General features: G+C 34.1%; 1 protein-coding gene across 2 annotated transcripts in view; it reads right to left on the reverse strand.

Annotated features, from left to right (window-relative positions):
• Positions 1–2,233: 2,233 nt before the first annotated feature.
• HSPA4L (heat shock protein family A (Hsp70) member 4 like) overlaps positions 2,234–24,481 on the reverse strand; it is a 54,896-nt gene continuing 32,648 nt past the window's right edge. For both annotated transcript variants that reach the window (XM_030313105.1, XM_032592902.1), the window contains 7 exons: positions 22,235–22,333; positions 20,572–20,709; positions 16,845–16,970; positions 16,445–16,552; positions 14,177–14,296; positions 10,141–10,302; positions 2,234–7,836 (listed from right to left, as the gene is read on the reverse strand). In XM_030313105.1, coding sequence (XP_030168965.1) covers positions 7,645–7,836; positions 10,141–10,302; positions 14,177–14,296; positions 16,445–16,552; positions 16,845–16,970; positions 20,572–20,709; positions 22,235–22,333 — 945 coding nt within the window. In that variant the 3' untranslated portion in view covers positions 2,234–7,644. The remainder of the gene's footprint in view (positions 7,837–10,140; positions 10,303–14,176; positions 14,297–16,444; positions 16,553–16,844; positions 16,971–20,571; positions 20,710–22,234; positions 22,334–24,481) is intronic.

Consider the following 24,481-nt stretch of genomic DNA (forward strand, 5'->3'; position numbering starts at 1 on the left):
TAAAACATTCTGGACTTGGTATATCTTTTATGGGTAGATTTTCAACTCAAAATTGATTTAATGATGTGTTTTCCTCAATTGTGTTAGAGGCTGGTCTATTTTTTTCTACTTGGAGACAGAGGTTTTGATTTTGTTGATTATTTCATTTGCTATTAATTTCTCCTCTTATTTTCTTTTGTTCTAATTTCTTTAAGTTTATTTTGCTATTGTCTTTCTACTTCTTTACTAGGATGATTAGGTCATTTAAGTTTCTAATCTTCATTTTCAATACAGGCATCAAAGCATTTAAATTTCTAAAATAGCACTCCAGTTGCACGTAACCAAGTCTTTATAGGCAGCTTTCATTTATTAAAAGATTGCTGAACACTTATGTGCATTCTTGTACATTGCAGGAAGAAAAATAGATCCAAAAGGGATCTTTAAGAGGTGCATTTGCAATTTAAGATAAAATATAAAAAATATTTTAAACATATATAACAGGTTTATATTATCATTCCAATTAGAAGTACATTCTAATTTTTAACATGCCTCGACATTTCTAAAAATTAATTTTTTCAATTCAAGTATATGGGTGTAAGAAATTCTCTTGGGCTATCTTCATAGGTTACTTCTAGTCACATTGTACTGTTTGAAAATCTGTATGATGGTCTTTGGTGTTTATTGAGATTTGCTGTGGTTTACTGATAATTATTATTATAAACACCCCATGTATACTTAGGTTTTACCTAACAGTTGAGTGATAGTTTATTTACATAAACTATCAGATCTGCCTTTTAAAATTCTATTCTTGTATATACTTAGCTGCTTACTACCAGTTATCACTGTTACCTTGGGCCCAAATTTCTCTTTGTACTGTCACTTGCTTTATATATTTCTTATTGTTTCAGAATTTTTTATTCCTGGTGAATTGCTCTATTTGTCATTATTGAAGCTCACTTGTATCTCAATATTTATTTTTTTACCTTAAAGTCAATTTGATTTATAGTTTCATTTGATTGGCATTTTCTTATTCCATCAATTTAAACTATTACATTTTTATTAAGAAGTGTAAAAACCACATAGTTTTTAAACTGGCCAAGTTTACTGTAACTAGTGACATTTGGATTTCTGTTATTTTGTGTGATTTGTTTTTTGCTTCTCTTTGCCTTCAGTGGGGTTCATTTTATGAACTACAAATTGCTGCCTTCCTACTTATTTACTTTTAATTTAACCTAATCCTTTTTATCTCTAAAACCAGTACACCAGTCCTTTCAGGTTTACACTGCTTTACCACCACAGTGAACTTAAATAGGAAACCAAATGTAGTCATTTGCCAATGCTGCTGGACACAACTGGTTCAGACTGCCTTCTGGCATTTGCAGGTTCTGTGAACCATCTTGAACATTTTTTTTTACATTTAAAAAGGGAGAATTGTAAAGGATAAAAATGAGAGGTACTTACAATCAACAGACATTCCTTCTTCACCTCTGGAAGGCTAAGTCTTTTCTGTTTAATTACTAGTGACTTTGGTTTTACCAAAAAAACCCAAACCAAAAAACAAAACCCTAAAACAAAACCTAAATCCTATCCAGTTCTTCCCAAATTCAGGATAAGATGAATAGGAATGAATGCCGATTGTTAAGCCTTCTAGACTTAACAAGTATTTATTTGCATTGAAGCTTAGTTTATAAAGTGTTTGAAATATAAATATTTTTCTGGACAGAGGGTCCATTAGCCTTTGAATGCTTTTAAGTTGTTCTATCCCTAGAAGATTAAGCACCAAATACTCTAGACCAGGGGACCTCAATCATTTTCTTACCCTAACACCCTAAACGACTTGACACATTTTCGTCAGGAATAGCAATTCTCAAACAGAGGAGCTTTATGAGACTCACTGGGGCATAGAGCTCCTCTATGCCTACTGAAAATTTCTAAGGTCATCATATTGACTTATTCCTGTTTTCTCTTCCAGTATAAAGCTAAATTACTCTGACAACACATCCAACATTAACAAACTATTTGTTTACAAAATCAATAAATAGCATCTGAAGGTTTGAAAAATTTGCTCATTTAAAGACCCTCCCTTATTAAGTAAATTTTTTTAAATGTCTCTAATGACTTGTCCACAAACCACCATCAAGTCAGTTAAGTTCAGTATGTGACAATTAAACCTCAGGTGTGCAAAACACATAGTTCAAGGAACAAGTAGGTATAGACTTATTATAATTACATGACTTGACAAGGTGCACTGTCATCCAAAAATGAATTGCATTTATTATCAATTGCTATTTGTTCACTAGTATGAAGATGCCAATTTACATACACAGAAAGTATTTTATATACTTTGATCCTGCCATATGTAACATTATTATGGATGTTTGTGAACCAAAATTGTATGCCAAATTTATATTCCTAGAATGTTAGTGTAACATCACAAACCATTCTCATGTCAGCTTGTTGAAGCTGAGGGTCTATTACATGCAAAAATCAGTTGATTATTTTTATAGACACATCACACTTGGTTATGATTGTCTGCATTGCACTGGTTACTCTTTGTATTGAAAACAAACTTGGAAATTACAAAATGTAGTTTTCTTAAAAACAAAATTATTAACTAATAGGAACTAAACCACCAGAAATTCTTTTACACTAATGACTAGAGTCAGAGTCACAATAGAAATTATTTTAATAATGGTTGAAGAAAAGAAAAAATGACTTGGATGCCATATTAGAACTAAAACAATTTGATAATTTCATTAAAAAACTGCTTTATATACTGTAGAATTAAACAATGGCTTCATCTTACCAAGTATAAAAGGTAACCACTTTTAATGTGAGTCTGCTTCCAAGACATTAAGCCATAAAATTTTATTTCAGAGAAAATAATACAATACTTTAAAGCATTTCCTAGATTTCCCTACCTTCTAATGACATTTTAACACCTTATTCTGGATGGGTCCATATGATTTCAAGAGCATTTTGACTCAAGGTCTTAGAAGCACAAAATTTAGGAAATTCTAAAAACAAAACAAAACAGGAAGATGCACAGAACATGTATGTAAATCAGAAAGAACAAACAATGGAAGGTGGCTAACTCTTTAACAATTTTGAATTTCTGACCCTTATTTTGTCACACTGGTATCTGTATTAAAAATAAGGAATGTTGGGTTTCTTCATATATGATAATTCACAAAACTGACCTCTTTTGGTCCAGAACTACTTAAAAGTATTCTAAGGCCAAAATACGAAAACTCTAGAAGCCATTATTAAATTTTAGAGATACTACATGAGGAAACTTACAACACAGCTTTTCAGGTATGAATTTATAAGAGTCAAAAAATTCTTCACAGTAATAAGATTTGGTGTTTAGAAGGCAACAAAGGCAATAAAATTAGCTATCAAAGGGATAGGATAGCTGTGAAACTATTTAAAAATACACAAAATGAAAGACCTAAAAAATCATCTAAAATAAAAAAACCAAAATGTGCTGGAGAAAAATAGGATTATACAAGAGCCTAGAATTGGATGAGAGAATAAATGGATGAAGATGCACCAGAAAGATCATTTCCATTTATAGTTTATACACTATAAAAATAAAACATACTGAATTTCCCTTATCTCTGTACAGGATGGGTCATTTTTAGGTATCTATATACTTCCTTAATAATCATCCTATAACTTAGGACAGTAAAAGATTCCAAAGCAAAGATTATACTATTAATTTTTGTTATGGTTATGGATTTTGACCTGCTTGACAGACTGAATAAAATGCTCATCATTCAATTAGCTTTTTTGATTTGAAAGTTCCGAGTCCTTTAATAATGTGTTTTAATAGATGTGCTTTTTCTTTTAATACTTACTCTAACAATATGCTAGAGGTAGCCTTAGGGATCTGGAAGATGAAAGAGCCATTACCACCTAACAGGTACTGACCACTGTGCCACAGAGGTTAAGTTTTCTTCTTCTAAGCAGCTTCAGTTTAACGTTCTAAGAATTCCAGGTGCCTTTTTATTTAAAGTGTGAAGCAAATACCCTTGAATTCAGCAAGAAAAAAACTTAGACATCTGGCTGTAGTATTAACCCAAAGCTGGTTTTTTTTAGGAAACACAGGAGTATATGGAAGAACATAAATTTTATTAGTACATTTAAAATTAGATGAGGAAGCAAAATAGCTGAAGTTTTTTGTTTTGGTTAAGAGTTTTGGTCTTTGCATTAATTTCTGTTACTTTTTTATTGAAAGAAAAGATTATGTGCTCCCTGGGAACTTTTAAAATGGTAAGACCTTAACAAAAAAGGAAATTTCAAACCTGCTTTTCTTTTTTGATCATCAAAATTCTGTCTTCTGAAATTGATGGCTTTAAAAGATTAGTTTGCTAAATGGTAGTTATGAAAGATTGTAGAGTAAGAGCATAATATTAGAATCACACTTTAAGCACACTACCAATGACATTTGAAGTCATCAGTGGCTAACTTTAATCAGTGCCATCAGATTTTAAATATTGATACAATCAGTAATGCTTATCATTAATTTTATAGAATCAGATATCACAGGCCAAATTCTACTTAAAACTTCCTAAGTCTAATCACAAAATAACATTTAATTTAGAATTGAAGTTTTCTGGTTGTAAAATTCTAAAAGGTGAGAAAGGTGAAGTTATATTTGTCTTGTCATTTAAGAATCACTTCTATGATATTTAAGATCAATGCCAAGGTTTCAACTGTTAACTACCAAATATCACCTGTTAAAAACAAAACAAAATCCTAATGAGAATGTTTATAGGCTTATTACAACTCAAATTCATGAATACAGAGGAATGGTTCTATTTTGGCTCAAACTGAAGTCAGCTAATTTGATCACTGTATTTGAATGCTCATTGTCTTTAAGTATTGATAATTTTTCAAAACAGTTCAAGATGTCCTAATTTGGATAAAATGTTTTCATACTTATTATATAAAAATTGAGCCCCAAGTTCATTAATATAGCTATCTAGGAAGTAATCATAAATATACTGAAAATTGGCCGAGAAACTCTAAGAAATCTTTATTTCTTCTTAGGAAAAACCTAATTAGTTACACTCTTTTAAACTGCGATTATTATCTGTTTATTCCAAAAGCCCAATTCTTTGGTGTACTGTTTCTAGTTGTTTTAAACTTAAGAATTCTGTATACTACTAAAGGAATTAAAGCATCACAAACTTTGTGTTAAATAACTTTGTTATTTAAGCAATCTTTGTTTTTATAATCACAGTATGATTGGCTATCAGGAGGTGGATTTGGAAACCAAGTGATTTATACTTTTTCATAGAGTAAAAGTGTATTTTAATCATCCTATTTTCTACATACTTAGTTCATATTTGATTATAGGAAAACATTCTAATTTTCTATGTCTTTTCTAAAATAACTTCTAAAATAGTGGCTTTTTATTTTGAAAAAAAATTTTTTTGTCTAGTACTGCATATATTTCCATGCAGATTAAACTGAGCCATGCCTTCTACCCTGAACTGTTAAGGAGAACATATTTTTCTTTATATTCAGTAAACAACTACATCATAAGGTTAAATAGCTTTTGAAAATATCATTTAAGTTGGATGAGTAGGAAAGCATACATCTTATCTTTGGATGTATTTAACTTATCAAGTGAAGTGTTATATAAATGTAAGAATTAGAATGTTATAGATCTAAAACACAGAACTACATAAACCGATTTAAGAAGGAAGGGAAGATGTCAGATATATTAGGTCAGATGCAGAAAGGGTTATTTACACATTTGTTCACAAGTTTTGGAGTTACATAGCTCCTAACGAAGTGGGTGGAGATTTTCTTGAAAAGCTTCGAACTCCCTAATGTGTTCTGTTGAAATACTCCTTCATAACTTTGATGCTCTTCCTGAAATGAACCTATATATTCAACCTATAAATGAAAACCAACTGATGCTTTAAAAAGAAAGTATTTAATTACTAGTGGATATAATTAGTTCACTTTAAGAGTATTAAGACAAGGAGAAGTTTAAAGACTAGAAGACATTAAAAATATATTGGGTCTATTTGATTTTTTTAATGCAAAAAAGGGACATCTCCCTCAAAAAGGATGAATAAAAATCCCTGCAAAATGCACTGCTCCATATGCTCCCCTTTCAGTGCAGACTACATTGTAGAAACAAAATCTCTCTTAAGAGAACTATTTGTGAGAAATAATGACTATCCCTAAAGATATTAAACTCTCAATTTTTACTATGTAAGAAAGTCATTATTAATTCATCTTAATATAAAGGTTTTAGCTTTGGGAAAAAGTGAGCCTTTCAAAATTTTAACTTAGGTTATTAATCTAGTTGATTGGCATGAAACACAAGTGCCATGCATGGTCTATGCCTCTCGTAGGTCTGAAAAGTCATTTCAGACTGCTCCCATACTTAAATGGTTTCAAGCCTCTGGACAGAACTGAACAACGTTAACAAGTCTGGTGATGAAGCACTGATTAAGTCTTAAAATATCATAATTTCACAGTCCCTTGTCCCATATAATATATATAAGAAGCACCAAAACTGGAGCCAAGATCTGAACAGGTAATGTAACAGCAGGAACTATAATTTAATCACATCATATCATATTACACTTATGTAACATTCTATGCCTGTTGATATGTGTAACATAGTTAAGTTTATTACAAGCATTATTTCCTAAGACTTACGGTATAAGTACTTCTTTTCAAGTATTACCGCTTAAGTGTTTATCTATTTCTTAACATTATGTAAATCAGTGATAAATGTATATAATGCAGTACATTGTGCCATTTCTCCCAAACCTGTGTTCAGATATTAACAAAGTCAATTAAGAAAAACAAAACAACTATTAAAACTGAAACAAGGCTATCAACATCACACATGAACATCTGAGTCGGTCAATAGCATTTGCCCCTTAACATGAAGGTATTTTCATCAAAAATGCCTCATCTTTAGGCTAGTATTATGTTAGCAGCAGCTGGTCTTCAGGACAAATAGATCAGAAGTTTCAAGTGAAAATGACACTGAATTACTCTTGAGGAAACATCAATCCACATTACTAATAAAAGATGCAAACTGCTGGTGTCACCTTAACATAAAAATTGTGTGTTTTCCCTTTCAACATGTGATTTAGTTCATTTATGTGATGACAGCACTTTGGAGTTCTCATGGCACACCAATAAGATTATCTGTTTTAATATTTAAATTATAACTACAATAACTAGAAAAAAGTCAGTGCCTCGGTGGCTTTAAACCACATCAATTTCAATGTTTTTCAAAATGATGATGCAATTAAATCTATGCTTCTGCAATAGTGCAAAACAGTATCCTCTCCTAAATACAGGAGCTGAGGTTTATCCAAGTAGAAGCTTTAAATAAGGTAGATTGTTGCCAACTATATATCAGTCTCGCATATTTGATATAACATATATTAGGAAAGCTTAAACTGACTTATAAATCTATTCTCAGCTAAAGCTTCACATAAGCAGCAATGGAAATGAACAGAAGTGCACTCAATATAAAACACTTTTCAAAACTACTCCAAAAAACAAATGACAAAACGTGGTTAAGAACTGAACGTATGTTGTGTGTACCACATGTAAAAGGAAGAATGGACCTTGGTGATTGCTTGCACTGTCTGAATTATGTGAAGGTAAAATTAAGACTTAGTCCACTTCCATCTCTCCAGAAGATTTAGGATGCTGGGAGCTGTCTTTTGTCATATCTGGTTTAGTTTCAGTCCCACTCTGTCCATCCGTTGGTCCATTGTGTTCACTGTTAGCTTTTGTTTTGTCTTCAGCAACCTCTACTTTTGGTTTGGGCTTGTAAATGATGGGGTTACAAAAATTATCCAGTTCCTAAAGACATGAAGAGAAGTGATTATATTAAAATTACTACAGAGTAAGTTACTATTAACGTTCTAAATTCCACATTAATGTGACATTCCTGAATTTATGTTAGCTCAGATAACCAAGTTTCTTCAAATATGTCAATGAAGCATTTACTTCTGGGTTAGTGCATGTTAGTGCTGACAGAGAACTCTTCAATCTTTAATAATAATATTCTTTGTATATAATCTCCCTAAAAACTGGTTCTTCATAATTTAAATATAGTTTACTTAGGAAGAAATAATTTTTAATTTATTCCTTTAAATTATGCCTGATGCTCTGTTATGAGAATTCTGTCAAATAACACCTATTTCATAAACTGATATTTACACAAAAACAGCTTTAATAAGTGGAATTATAGAACTATGTTGAAGGAAAATAAGTCATGAATGTAAATGCAACTTAATAATTTAAAATAAATACAATGTATTTTCTCTGCCCTTATTTCTTTTTAACACAGAAATAAAAGACCATTAAAATCTTTCAAGACCAGTGTCACAGAGATTGGGAGAGGGAAGGAAAGACAGGGACTAACATCTTGGGGGAATGTTTTGTTTTGTAAACGTTTATTTATTATTGAGAGACAGAGAGAGACAGAGCATGAGCATGGGAGGAGCAGAGAGAGGGGGAGATACAGAATCCAAAGCAGGCTCCAGGCTCTGAGCTGTCAGCACAGAGCCCAACGTGGGGCCCAAACTCACAAACTGTGAGATCATGACATGAGCGCAAGTTGTACGCTTAACTGACTGAGCCATCCAGGCACCCCACTGGGGGAATGTTGTAGTGGCAAACTGCTCTTATCACACTCTATATTTCATCTGATTAGGAGTAAATTATTATAGCTTTGTTGCAAAACTTTCTCAAAAGGAAAACACTTTGATTTGAAAAAAAAAAACAAACCTGAAAACACACTGAATCAAAAAAAAATCAACCAGAATTTCATCTTCTACAGAGTAACATTAACGTTTTGGGGAGCATCCTTCTAGATACATGTCCACGCACACACATATATACAAACCTACAAATCTATGAACGTGCTAATTTATATAGCGAGGTAACTTTTCACTCAGTACATTGTACTCATCTTTATATCTAAATATAAAATCTTTATATCTAAATCTTTATATCTAAAAGATATACGTTGTACTCATCTTCATATCTAAAATCATGTAATGGTTGCAAAGTATTGTACAGATGCTTCCATTTATCTAGTTTCTTACAGGTATTTGTGTCTTTCAACTTTTTGCTAATTTACCAGGAAGGTTATCTTCCTATACTTGTGTAATGATCGATTTAGGATGAATTCCTAGAATTATGATTTCTGGGTTAAAGGTACGTATACTTCCTTTAAATTTCTACACATATACTGATACAAAAAGAATGAAACAAATTCAACCAAGCTGCTCAGGGAAAACATCCGTTTCTTCACACCCTTGACAACTTGTGACAAAGGTTATGAATGTAAACACACAACCATGACCAGTGAAAAGAAAAGATGGGTAAAGGAGAGTTAGTAGGATGAGTTATGTATGTTTTCTTTTGTCAATTGCTTCTCTGACGTCTTTAATCATTTTTCTACTTAAATGCTAGTTTTATTGTAAAGTTCATCTCAATATTTTTCACGGTGTTTTCTATGATAATCTTTGATATTTTCACTAGTAATGTTTTTTAGGCTGGAAAGTTTATCTCAGAAATAAGATTTTACCATAGAATTTTACAGATTTCAAATGATGTCAAAAACCTACACTGCAAAGTTTTATAATGGAGATTTAGAAGTCTCATCCAGTCTAGAAAAGTCTGACATATATAACAGTAAGAAGTTGTCACATTGCTTTACTTCACTGTGTAGTAAACTTAAAATTTAAAAACACAGCCTCATGTGACTAAATCAAGGAACAGAGATGTCCCACCTAGAAATCTTTTTTTTTTTTTTTGCAAAATTAAAATTTAGCCTTAAATTTGTTTTTCTAAGTTCTTTTGCAAGCTGATTATTGCTTAAAGTATGGCTCCCAATAAAAGCGTTTAATGGCTTGGGGTGCCTGAGTGGCTCAGTCGGTTGAGCGTCTGACTCTTGATTTTGGCTCAGGTCATCATCCCAGGGATGTGGGATCGAGGCCCACACTGGGCTCTGTGCTAAGTGTGGAACCCGCTTAAGATTGTTTCTCTTTCTCTCTCCTTCTGCCCCTCTCCCCTGCTTGTGTGTGCTCTGTAAAATAAGAAAAAAAATATTTAATGGCTTGAACCCATTAAAAAGAAAGTTTCATAGTTACTTACCTTTGACTTTGCAACTATTTCGGAGACTTTCACCACAGGATCTTGAGTGAGACTTAGTTTGTTCTGTGCATTCATCTTACTATTCAGCCAACTCATGGCTTCACTGATATATTTTTCAACTTTTTCCACTTCAGCTGGATCTAAATGATCATATCTTTCATCCTATTAAAAAAAAGCCTTTTACTTAGTAGAAAATATTTCCATAAGCAACAATAATTTCCGTTTAAAAGATTTAGACTCTTATTGAACGTATACCTCCCACATACCCATGTGAAGAAGCCACATACAAATTACACAAAACTGAAGAGACTGGGAGAAAGAAAAAAATCAATGTGGGTTTTTAAAAGGAAAGTCTTTCTGAAGAAGTCAGGTTTTTTCAAAAAATGACTAGTGCAGAATATTCAAGGGAAAAGTACTTAGTCAAGAAAGAAGCTGCATGGAATTCAGTTGTTAGGGAATAAAGAGAAGTAGGGGAATAAAGGCATAGTGCAAGCTAGACAGAAAATTCTCAGTATATAACAGAACAACAGTTCTTGATAAAGAGAAGTACATAATAAAATTTTGTCTGAAAAACACAACTACAGCTACCACATACAGAAAGTAATCTAAGAAGTCAGGGTTTAGGGGGGCGCCTGGGTGGCGCAGTCGGTTAAGCGTCCGACTTCAGCCAGGTCACGATCTCGCGGTCCGTGAGTTCGAGCCCCGCGTCAGGCTCTGGGCTGATGGCTCAGAGCCTGGAGCCTGTTTCTGATTCTGTGTCTCCCTCTCTCTCTGCCCCTCCCCCGTTCATGCTCTCTCTCTGTCCCAAAAATAAATAAACGTTGAAAAAAAAAAGAAGTCAGGGTTTAGGATGGTAATCGTGAGAAAGAAATGGCAATGCAACAGAAAGAGAATCTCCTGATGGATTATAGATGGGACATAGAAAATAAAGAGAAAGGGAAAAGAGTACTCCAAAGCCAAAGAACTGGGAGAATGGTGATGTTGTGTTTTACAACTATAAAGCTTCATCACGTATTCTTCTGCTTGTAGAAGACCCAATTTCTGGGTCCCCACATTTTTCTGAATTCCCTTCTACTTCATGGATCACATCTTATATTCCTTCCCATTCATCCCTTCACATGCATGTTTTAAAAAGATATCTAGCCTGAGCCTCTTCCCTGAATTCCCAACTCTATATCCAACTTCCAACCTGAATTTCCATTTATAAAGAATGAAATGACCACCTATGTTTCAAAATCCTGATTACACCCCCACCTACTCCTCCCAGTTTTCCCCATCTCAGTAAATGGCAACTTCATCCTTCCAGGCCATATCCTTGGAGTCATTTTTGATTCCTCTGTCACATTTACATAAAATCTATCACCAAATCTTACAATGTGCAAACATCTGACTACGACTTTCCCCCTTCAATATGCAAGATTCAAGCCTCTATCATTCCTTGTGTTATTCTAATAATGTCTAAATGAGTGTTTCTACATCCTTTAAAAAATGAATCATATCATGTTACTTGTATGTTCAAAAACCTCCAATGGGGGGCACCTGGGTGGCTTAGTTGATTGAATGTTCAAATTTGGCTCAGGTCATGATCTGATGGTTCATGAATTTGAAGGCTCTGCATCAGGCTCTCTGCTGTCAGCACAGAGCCCACTTTGGATCCTCTGTACCCTTTTCTCTTTGCCCCTCCCTTCTTCATGCTTTCTCTTTCAAAAATGAATAAACATTAAAAAAAAAAAAAAAACCTCCAATCAATGGTTTCATATCTCAAAGCCAAACTTTTATGATAGCCTACTAGGCACTAGGTTCTAATCCTATTCCCATTGTTTTAAGCCACACTGGCCTCTTTGCTGTTCCTTCAACACATTTTCCCCTTGAGGTTTTGTAACTTGCTCTCCCTTTTTCTACAACTTTTCCCTTACAGTTATCTTACACCTTGAGCCCTCCCTTCCTTCAGTTCTCTCCTAACAGTATATCATCTTATTAGTCTGCCCTTCTCACAAATCTCCTCCACCTTTGGTGGTTCCTTACTTTTTCAATAGTCCTTTATCCCTATCTACTTAAAAAAATTTTTTTATTCATTTTTGAGAGAGAGTGTGAGCAGAGAGAGACAGACAGAGAGACACACACACAGAATTTAAAGTACACTCCAGGCCGTCAGCTGTCAGCTGTCAGCACTGAGCCCGATGCGGGCTCAAACTCACAGACTGCAAGATCATAACCTGAGCTGAAGTCAGACATTTAACTGACTGAGCCACCCAGGTGCCCCCGTATCTGACTCCTTTGAAGTAACTTATTTACTGTTCACCTTTCCCTATCAAAGCATATTAGAAACAGGTTCAATGTTTTGTTTGATGCTTGTAGTTCCAGCATCTTGAACTGAAGACAGCACATAAGAAAAATTCAAAATCCCTGAATGTAGGTGAAGTCTCGTCTTGCTTTGGTATCTTAAACCTGCATACTCAAGACTGCTAAAGCCTGGGGAACATGGGGCCATGTACTGTTATGTGGATGTCCAGTGCCATATTTGAAATATTCTTGGTGTTTTTATTTGTCTGCTTCCGTCTTACCTTTCCATTATCCTTCTATTCTTTGTACGTGTATGGACATTTTGGACACTGACAGCAGTGGACACATTCGCAATCAGTGCCTGGATTCTTCTTTCTGGTTGGCTGGATTGTAATCTTATGTTACAAAATTTACAAGTCTATTTTGTAAAGCAAGCAACCTCTTTTTACACGTTGTGTAGTACAAAGTAGCATAGGTGATAGGAGTTTGTATGTTAACTTCAGACTGTTCAAGTTTTAATCCTAACTGCATCATTTACTACCAGTGTAATCCTTGACAAATTGCTTAAGCACTGCAGTTTTCTTATGATATATCCTTGTGAGATTAAGATAATCCATGAAAACTGTTTAAAATTCACTGTTTGGTAAACATAAGTTATTAAGATAACCTGCCTGAATCTGGTGCTACCCTCTCCTGCTTACTGATGCAGTTTTAACTCCCATGATAAAAACTGGGGAAATTATAGTGAATATTTATTCAAAGTAAGGGCGAGCAAACTTGTCCTGCAGGCCAAATCTAACCTGTTACTTGCCGTTTTTTTTCCCCTGCGTTTTTAAATAAAGTTATTTTGAAACACAGCCATACCCATTCATTTACGTACTGTATATGGATGCTTTTGCACTTCAATGGCAGATCTGAACTGTTAGCCTGTAAAACCTAATATATTCACTATATGTTCATTTAAAAAAAAGCCTGCTAACCTCGAGTTTAGGGGAAAAAATGGTAAGCCTAATTTTGTCATATCTTACTATTATATAAATGATATTTCCTTTTGGATGTAACTAAATATTTGAAGCTTAAAAACAGTCGGCAGGTTAAGGGTATATAGATTTGGGTGTGCATCTAAAAGAATAAAGGGTACAGGAGATCACAAATGTCTCATAGACTGGAAGACAGAGAGCAACCAAAAGCAAAAGAACAAAATAAAGTCTAGCACTGTCCAGTCTTCAAGAGGCCTATAATAAAAAAAGTTCCAAGAAAAATTCTCTTTCACTGTATCAATAATGAAATCTCTAAGAAGAAAATGATAGATTTAGTCACTGGATTGAAGTGTGGGTTTTAGGTAATTTAAAGAGATTAAAGCAGCATAACTGCACTGTATTTTAAATATATTAGTACCCTTTACAGTAATTTTCTAATAAAAAGATAGGGGTGCCTGGGTAGCTCAGTTGGTTGAGCATCTGACTCTTGGTTTCGGCTCAGGTCATGATCTCATGGTTCATGGGATTGAGCCCCACACAGGGCTCTGCACTGACAGCGTGGAGCCTGCTTGGGATTTCCTCTCCCTCTCTCCCCACTCTCTCTCTCTCAAAATAAACAAATGTTAAAAAAAATAGTAAGTTTAGAGTACAAGGTCTCCGGAATTTGGCAGTAACGACTGCTACAGCTTTGTGGCTGAGAACTTATTACCCCATCCTACCATGTACTATAAAACACATGCCATCAGCAGCAGCTTGCCCTGTGACTTTAATACCTTGTTTCTGTATGCTTCTATCACTTTCATGACAAGTTGAATCTTTTTTCCCAAGTCGTTTAAAGCTTTTGGTCTCTCTTCATGTTCCATGTACCTCATCTGAATAGGCTGGCCATATTTCTATTAAGAAAAATTTTTGAAAGAAAAAGTTATTAACCGAAAATGACTTTTAACAGAAGACAAGTTTTATTGGACCCTTACATGATGATGAATAGGAAAGAAAGCTGGCCAGATCAAAACATGCCTTCTCTATTTCCCTTACATGAAAATAAATTCCAGTGATTATTTCCTTATGCAATCCTACAGGGATGCCTAATGATTTATGTCTTTCATTTATTAAGATTACCACTTCTTGATTCCTGTCAAATCCAAAGGCAACACTTTTAATTCCTTCAAAGTTGTGTTGAAAATTTCCAAACCTATTAGCCATAAAGACATTATCGCATGCAGAATTTATCTGACACAGGTCGCAAATACTTCTATTATAACTCTGTAAGCAACACGATTACTAGTATTTCCAGATATTCAATATTATCTTTTGAATATTATTTATGTTTGTTAATTAGATGGAAATCCTGGATCTGGAAGTATAGCACTTAAAAAAACAAAACCAAAAAACAAACCTTTGGCCCCTTGCCCCAAGTGCCCGGAATGTTAAAACAGCCTCCGGAATTTTGAGGAAGGGGATGCATTAGAAGAATGAATACCTATTTTCTTGTAGATGGTTTATGTACTTAAAAAAAATCAGCTTATTTTAGAATAATTTTAGATTTTCAGAGAAGTTACAAAGGAAATAATAGAGCATCAAGTACTTCTCACTGCTTTCCTCTAATGTTAACATCTTACATATCTTGTATTACCACAGTATATACAGTTGTCAAAACTAAGAGACCAACACTGGTACATTACCATTAACTGAACTCCAGACTTTAAGTGGATTTCATAATTTTCTGTTCCAGGACAACATATTGCATTTAGTCTATTTACATCATACATTTTACTGTAAATGTTTCTGAAAAAGGACCAAGCACTGCCAACTTTTAAAAGCCACTCCCCCCCCCAATACTAAGGCCTGTGAAAACTTGTACAACATTCATTTCTATGGTTACTTATATATTTGAGGTGAAATAATCCTTTTTGAGAGCTGCTGGGCTTTTTAGTTATTTCTACTGACTTCAGCTGCCTGGCTGTTCCTACTACCCAAAATACATACATTCTTTTAGGGAGATGGGGAGTAACACCACCACCAAGCTAAAATGTGATAAAGCCTAGTTTTGCTATAAGATCAGCTTTCCTGGTTGCTAATTATTCTGTTTGAAAGTAGTTTACTGGCATGAAGACAGTTACAACTTTTGCAAGATACTTGCTTTTGCTTTTAAGTAACTTCTCTTATACTCTGCTCACCCAATCCTAAAGGGCTGCCTTTTCCCATATCCTAGGAACCCTATCAATATCATCTATGTATTTCCCTTGCTACTCAGAATGGCTCAGGGACCAGCAGCATCGGAACCTCTTAGAAGCTTGTTAGCAATGCAGTATCATGGGCCCACCACCTCATATGTACCAAATCATAGTCTGCACTTCAATAAAAGCCCATGGCAATTCATGTGAACATTAAAGTACTGCTATGATGCACACTAAGAAGAAAAGACAAATTCCTGTAATCCTTGTAATCTGAATTTAAAAGTATTTTTTTCAGGGTAGGGTAGGCAAGCAGAAAGAAAGGAGTAATAGTGATAGTTTCTTAAAATCATACCATTGACCTAGAAAAAGGAGACATGGTTGCCACATCTCCGTATTTCTTTGTGAAAGAAACTGGAATTTCTTCACTGGCCAGGTGTCCACATCAGTTGCAATGTGAAAATACAAAAGGGCAGCGTATACTCCTCAAAATCACGGCACAGTGAAGGGGGGAGAAGCAGAGAAAGGGTGTATCCTCCAGTGGATAAGAAGGGATCAGGTTCACAAATCACTTCTTAATAACATTTCAGAAAAAAATGCCTAATGTAAAAGTGGTCACATTCCAGCCATCTGCTACATATTTATATCTGAGTGTCTGAATAAATATGATTATACATTATTTAATTTCAGTTATCATATAGCATTACTGACCTCTAAAATTGCTTTTAAGATTAGAGAACATTTCTTCTTACACATACCTTAGTATTTTCTAATGTATTTATTAAAAATAGACAATGTGCTTCTACACCACAATTTTTAGGAAAACAATGTTCTATTCAAAATTAACACGGACTTTAAAAAATTTACCTTTAGTTCTTGAAGCTTATCCACATAAATTTGTTTAGGTTGGTCCTCTCCTTCTTCATAAAGCCAATTTTCTGTATCTTCCAATATTGTAGACAGTTTATTCAAGTCCTAGTTGTACATTGAAGAGACACTGACTGAAAATGCTCTCCTTAGAAGTTATCAAAGAAGGACAGACTATTTCTCAAGTATAAAAGATTAAATTTCAGATTTCTCTGGCTTTTTATTCATTAACATGTTTTTCACCATACTTCTGCAATTAGGAGACATAACTAAGAATCATTCCTAAATGTGGCTCAAGGGGATTGACAACAGTAACACATTTGGTATGTTTGTTTACATAATTCGTATTAACACTGTCAAACAAATAGTTCTAATAAAAAATTATGTAATTTAGACTTACTTCTTGAGTGATGAATTTTTCATAGACTGTGCCCAGCTTGTCTCTAAAATCATATACATATTCTTCAACAGCATTCTTAGCATCATTTCTTTCTTTCTCTAATTTATCTTGCATTATCATCTTCCCCTATTCAAAATGTTCAGATTAGCTATTAAGAATATGCACAAGAGTCATCAGGGAAATGCATATCAAAACCACAATAAGATCATCACCTTACATCAATCAAAATGGCTAGAATCAAAAAGACAAGAAATAACAAGTGTGGAGAAAAAGGAACCCTTGTGCAGTGTGGGTGGGAATGTAAATTGGTGTAATCACTGTGGGAACCAGTATGGAGATTCCTCAAAAAATTAAAAATAGAACTATATGATTCAATAATTCCATTATTGGGTATTTAGCTAAAGAAAACAAATACATGAATTCAAAAAGATGTATGCACCCCTATGTTTATTGCAGCATTATTTACAATAACCAAGATAGAAACAACCCAAGTATCCATTGATAGATGAATGGATAAATAAGATGTAAGATGTGGGGTGTGTGCGTGTGTGTGTGTGTGTGTGTGTGTGTGTGTGTGTGTGTGTGTGAGAGATGGAGTATTACTCAGCAATAAACAGTATGAAATCTTGCCATGTGCAACAACATAAATGGACCTAGAGTGTATTATACTAAACAAATCAAATACTGTATGATTTCACTTACATGTGGAATCTAAAAAACAAAACAAATGAATAAAGAGCAGAAACAGACCCATGAATAGAACTAACTGATGGCTGCCAGAGGGGAGAGAAGTGGGAAGATGGGCAAAATCAGTGAAAGGGAGTAGAGATACATGCTTCAAGTTATGGAATGAGTAAGTCACGGGGATAAAAGGTACAACACAGAATATAGTCAATGGCATAGTAATAGTGTATAGTGACAGGTGATAGCTACACTTGTGATGAGGATACCATGATGTATAGACTGATTTAATCACTATGCTGTACGCCTGAACCTAAAGTAGCACAGTGTATCAACTAGACTTCAATTAAAAAAAAAATGCATTAGGGAAATGCAAACCAAAACCCCTTTACACCTACTGGAATGATTATAAATCAAAGACATGGATAGTGTTGGTGAGGATGTGAAGAATTTTAAACCCTTGTACACTGCTGTTGGGAAAGTAAAATGCTGCAGTTGTTTTGTAAAAGTGTGGTGGTTCCTCAAGAAGCTAAATAAAGAATTACAATATGACACAGCAATTTCACTCCTAGGTATATAACCAAAGGAATTGAAAACAGGAACTCAAAACAGTTATTTTTATGCCAGTGTTCACTGCAGCATTATTCACAAGAGCCCAAAAGGTGGAAACAACTCAGCTGTCGACTAACAGATGAATGGATAAATGAAATATATATATAAATAATAAAAAAATATTCTATTATAAAAAGGAATAAAGTTCTAATTCATGTTACAACATGGATGAACTGTGAAAACATGCTAAGTGCACTAAACCAGACACAAAAGGAAATATTGTATGATTACATTCATAGGAGTTTTCTAGAATAGGCAAGGTCACAGAGACAGACCGGGGGATGAGGAATAGGGAAGAATAGTGAGTTATTAATGATTACAGACACACTGGGGTTATGAAAAAGTTTTGGAAATAGACAGTGGTGATGGTTACACGAAATTATGAATGTAATTAATGCCACTGAATTGTTGTGCACTTAGTCGAAATGGCGTATTTTATCAGTTTAAAAGATTAGTAATGTGTAATATACCAAGTCACTGAATTGTACACTTTAAATGAGTGAATTGTATGGTATATGAATTATATCTCAATAAAGCTATCTTAGGGGTGCCTGGGTGGCTCAGTTGGTTGAGTGTCCATCCGACTTCGGCTCAGGTCATGATCTCAGGATGAGTTCGAGCCCTGCATTGGGCTCTGTGCTGACAGCTTAGAGCCTGGAGCCTGTTTCAGATTCTGTGTCTCCCTCTCTCTCTGCCCCTCCAGAGCTCATGCTCTGTCTCTGTCAAAAATACATACACATAAAAAAAATAAAGCTATTTTAAAAACCAGACATAGTCTATGTCATGGTACATACTAGGGTTCAATTCCTTGGCTCCCCATTTATGAGCTTTGAGATCACAGGAAGGTCACTGAACCTCTCTAAGTCTCAGTTTTCTTGCCTTAAAACACAGAATACTTCTATCTATCTCTTAGGGCTGTTAATAAGATTGACATAATTCACATGAAATTTTAGTATAGTGCCTAGCATATAACTCATGCTAAATAAATGTTAGCTCTGGGAGAGGATACAGTATAGTGGTTGCGATGCTGAGCTTTGGAGACAGACTACTCAGATCCAATCCAAAGGTTACTCTCTGGCCACTAAATCTGGTGATTTAGTATACCTGTTCCTGTTTCCTCATCTGTAAAACACAGATCTCTAACAGTACTTCTACCTCATAGGTTTGTTGTGAGGATTAATTAAGATATCAAAGTGTTTTAAACAGTTAGCAAACATGATTGTTTTAATTAAAGCAAATAAATAATCTGAGGATTGTAGTACTTGAACAAAATTTTCATTTCAACAGAAACACAGTATTTTAAACAGAAGACTACAGTGCACTGACACTTGGAATTTAAAATAAACATTTAAAAACTTAAGAAAAGTTTATACATTCTTATACTTAAGAATATTTATACACAGAATTTGCCATAGCTGCACTTGCCTACAATTCATTACTTTGGGAAGATAAGTCTCAAAACTGAATTACCCATGGTTTCCAGGAATGTTTGCTTCACAGAAAATTCAGCCTTTAATAGTTAATGAATAGACAGTATGGGTAGGTACTAAAAAGAGCAAGCACTGTAAAGTCAAAATATCTCAAAGAAATTCCTAGAATAATGTGCAGCAAATGGGAGAATATGAGGCACTTCAAAGAAAACTCACCTTTAACACCAGCCAAGCCTATAGAAATTAGGGACTAGTACTTAAATAAAAGTTTTAAACATAAAATTACTTCTTATACAATTGCTAGTCAAGAAACAAAACCCTATTCCTCAAAAGACTATAAAAATTAAACACACAGACATGTAAAGAAAATTTCAAGAATGACAACAGATCTTATAAAGTATTAAATGGAAGTCAGAAAACATTTTGAATAGAGCCTTGACTTTTAAGAACAATACATTAGAAGAGGGGGGCTGCGAATACTTCCCATATGATGTCTGCTGGGTGTTACTGTTACACAGTAAAAGCAGGTAAGAATCATTAGTACTGTTTATAGTGAAGACAACACATTTTTCACATAACTATGATGAAAGCTACACTGTACATAACATAATATACAGCTCAATATTTTGTCCAAAATAAAGTAGTTCAACGATTTAATAATTCTTTATGAGTTATGGACTAGTTCTAGGGGGGCCCTGGCGGCTCAGACAGTTGGGCGACTGACTTTACTTAGGTCATGATGTCACAAATTGAATTCGAGCCCCATGTCAGGCTCTGTGCTGATAGCTCCGAGCCTGGAGCCTACTGCGGATTCTGTGTCTCCCTCTCTCTCTGCCCCTCTCCCACTCACATTCTGTCTCTCTCCTTCAAAAATAAACATAAAAAAAAAAAAAAGAATTATGGATTAGTTCCCCAAATTGGGGGGGGGGGGAATAATCACTGACCTCTACAAAGATTTTAGAATATACTACCACTTATTTCAACATCAACTCAGATTTATATACCTCATTTTCAATGTAGCTGTTGAGAAGATCTTGGCCCAATTGTCTACACAGGCTACTCTGAATAGGCAGATCAATACTCTTGACTTTTCCTTTTTTAATGGTCTGGTTTAATCGGTCTTGTTTGTCTGAGGAAGCTGACTGAAAAAAAAAAAAAAAAAAAAAAAGTAAAAGAAGTATAAATTTCTAAAACTAGCTTAAAAATAGATTTAAAAAGTGATTTCACATAAAACAGAAATGTAAAACCAAACAAAACTATTACCCTTCTACTAAAGACTACTTTAATACAGATAGTATTTTATACTGTGTACACTAAATCTTTCTACATAAAAAATACCGGGATGGAAATGCAAATTAAAATCATGAGATGCCACTTCATACCTACTAGGGATGACTGTAATGAAAAAACAACAAAAAGAAAACAAGAGTTGGTGAGGATGTGGAGAAACTGGAACCCTCATATATTGCTGACATGACTGTAACGTGTTGAAACATTCTGGAAAACTGTTGCGCAGTTCTTAGGTGATGAAAATGCTGAGAAAATGATTGTGATAACAGTTGTAAAACTGTGAGCATATTGAAAACCACTTACTTATACACTTGAATGGATGGATTGTATGGTATGTAAACTATATCTCAAGCTATTAAGCAATTAAAGCAAAAAAAAATCAAGTAAATCATATGTTTTCACTCATGTGGGATCTCAGAAACTTAAAAGAAGAGCATGGGGGAAGGGAAGGGGAAAAAATAGTTTCAAACAGAGGGAGGCAAACCATAAGAGACTCTTAAATACAGAGAACAAACTGAGGGTTGAAGGCGGTTGGGGGGGTGGGGAAAATGGGTGATGTGCATTGAGGAGGGCACTTGTTGGGATGAGCACTGGGTGTTGTATGTAAGCGATGAATCATGGGAATCTACTCCTGAAGCACAGAGCACACTGTATACACTGTATGTTAGTTAACTTGACAATAAATATTTTAAAAAATCAAGTAAAATAAAAAAAATCTAGAAAAATGGGTTTCAGTTTGTATATTGCTTAGAGCCCCGGAATTAAAATGGAATCTTTATAACCTCTGGAAAAAAAATCTATACAATTAACCAACACAGATTAAATTCTTAGTTTAGAAAAATCCGTTGAAGATGATATTTAGAGCACATTCATCTGTGTGACTGGGTCATGGTCTCCCTTTTATCAGCAATGACTGTCTCGTAAAATTATGACTCTCAGTAAAAAAGTTACCCTTTAAATTTTTACTTTCAAAAATATTTTTGCACAAAGCAAAATATTTTATGATATGTAGCAAAATGCTTAGAGTGGTTAATTTTGAGATGCAAGGTTCTGCCAATTTAAGTTTTCTTCATTTAGCTTATTCCATTTCTTATTTTTCTGGGATTATATGGCTTTTAGTAACACAAAAAAATTACTGAAAAACACATCTTTTTTCCTACCAGAGAGATAATTTTACTTTTATTATTAAGGTTCATTCTTTTAAAAATTCTCTATAACTCACTGAATTGTATTTACTCTGGTTGTGTCTTTCTATACTTTTCCACAGTTCTAAGGTTTAAAATATCAAGTGTATTAAAAGCATGCATTATAAAGTGAATACATTAACTCGAAATAGCAATCTCAAAAAGATACCCCCATAAAACCAATAAAACACACCTTTGTTTTGGTTCCTGTATGATCAATTTCCTCTTCTGGGGTGTGTTCAGCATGACATTTTTGATGCCCTCCTTCTTCTTGGTCAACTTGCATTTTATCCTGGAAAGAAAATACATAATTTGTAATATTGGTAGTGTCTTCCTTATTATTAATAAACAGCATCTTAGAGTACAAATCTGCTTTGAAAAGTGTGAACATAGTAAAGTAGAAGGTTGTTTTTCAAATGAGAATAAATACAAATAAACAGATTAACAGGTCAATAAAATAAAATGACCTATTTGATGCTATGTGAATGAATAGTTGCATTCACCTATAGGCAAATAACTACAAAATAAATGGAAAACTGTTCTCAAGTTAAAATTCACCAACCAAAAGTCACAAACGTAAGCTTACAAAAAAGAACATTAAACTTGACATGAAACATGTTTATATGAAAAATATTTACAAATGTGAGAAAATAAAGATATAAAATACATGTATTACATAAATTCAATTATATTTTTAAATGTAGTAAAATACTCAATACATTGAAACTGTCAAAGTAGAGGTCTCCGAATTAAAAAACTTCAAAGATTTTTTAACGTCTAGAAGACAAATTCTCAACCAAGATGACTGTCAAAATAGACTCTACTTGGTAAATAATCAGAAGGAATGGATTTTTCTGGTCTTTTTTAACCTTACTTATGACCATCCTCCTAAAAAGAAGAAAGCTTGGAATTCAGGAATCAGTATAATTTAAGTCTTCTAATATATCTGGAGTTAAGCAAATACAAAATACCCCAAAGGCGATCATGAATAAATGCTTATTTGTACCAAAGAGAAAAATAAATTGGGAGATAATTTATACCAGCATTCTTTGTAGTTAAAAGGTCAATTATTAAAAAAAAAAGGTCAATTATTTCTGGTATTACACCCCACCTCACCCCTTGGCACCTTCCAACTGTACAACTTCCCTCCACTGATTGAAAAGAGGTTAAAAAAAAAAGTGATAGTGGTCAGTTGGAGTAATGCAGTAAGACACAAATACATTAACTCTATTTAATAAGAAAAAAATGCTACCAATTAAGTGGCCAAAATGCTTGATCACTTAGCATTTTTACTTTATACTTATTTGAAGAACTCTTCTATTGTGAATATATTGAAAGATAAACAATATAAAGTGGTTAAGGTGTTTCTAAAACTTCACATTCAGAACCCAACTCTTTCAAATAAATTCAGTTCTCAATGTATTTGTCTACACAGTATTGTCCTCTGTGCCATCAAAGGCATTAGTGACCCAGCTTTCGTTAAAAAGTTTGGTCTAGGTATGGTCTGTAGTATTTTCTTATAAGCCGCTGATACCTATTCTGCAAGTTTCATCATGGTGTTTTATCTTACCAAAAGTAGTCAGCAGATTGTTTTCGGACAACAGGAGAATTCCTTCCTTGAATGGTCTTTTAACAATTTGTTGACAGAAATGTCAAGGGGATGCAATTGCCTAGTCATGCCACTGGGAAGAGCAACCAAGTTCACACACGTACAGGCGATGAGAACTATGTCATGATGACTGCCATCGGCAATAGCAATGGTTAAACAATAACCATTTGCAAGACCTACCCCAACTTCAGATATATTAAAAAGTGGAAAACTGTGCATCTCACAATTAATTTGAGAGTAATCTGTTAACCTTTTAAAATGATTTAAGAATGTTCATAGGAATATTATCCATAGTGGGGATATTAAATAAAGGAAGTGCCTCTAGACTCTGGCTTCTCCTATAGATTTTAAATTTCAAGAGGGTTGAGATCGTTTTTTTGTTCAGTGCTATATCCAAACACACATTTTAGTGCTTCTAGTTATCTGCTGGATGAAAAGCACTTAAGAATACAATCCAGAATCATTTTCATGAACTATAAAGGCTTTAACCTGATTTGCCCCTTGATCTACCTTTCTTAAATGTTTTTTCTTGCTGCTCTCTCCACCTTCTCCACTCCTGTATCTTATTGATCTATCAGCTACCCTTATATTTGTTACAACAAAGAATACAAAAAAGAGCTTCCAGCCTCAGGGGCTTTATACCTGTTACTCACTCTGCCCAGACAACTACCTATCTTCAAACTGCTTTTTCATCCTTCAGGCTGGCTTACCTGTTCCTTCCTCACAGGTGGTTCACCTCATCACTATCACATAGTTAATTTCCACTATGCACCCCCCTTCCATTAATTTCCTCTATATAGTATCTTGTTGCTTCTAGCCTGTCTTTTCCCA

This window comes from Lynx canadensis, chromosome B1 (assembly GCF_007474595.2).
Source record: "Lynx canadensis isolate LIC74 chromosome B1, mLynCan4.pri.v2, whole genome shotgun sequence".
Classification (NCBI taxonomy): Eukaryota; Metazoa; Chordata; class Mammalia; order Carnivora; family Felidae; genus Lynx; species Lynx canadensis.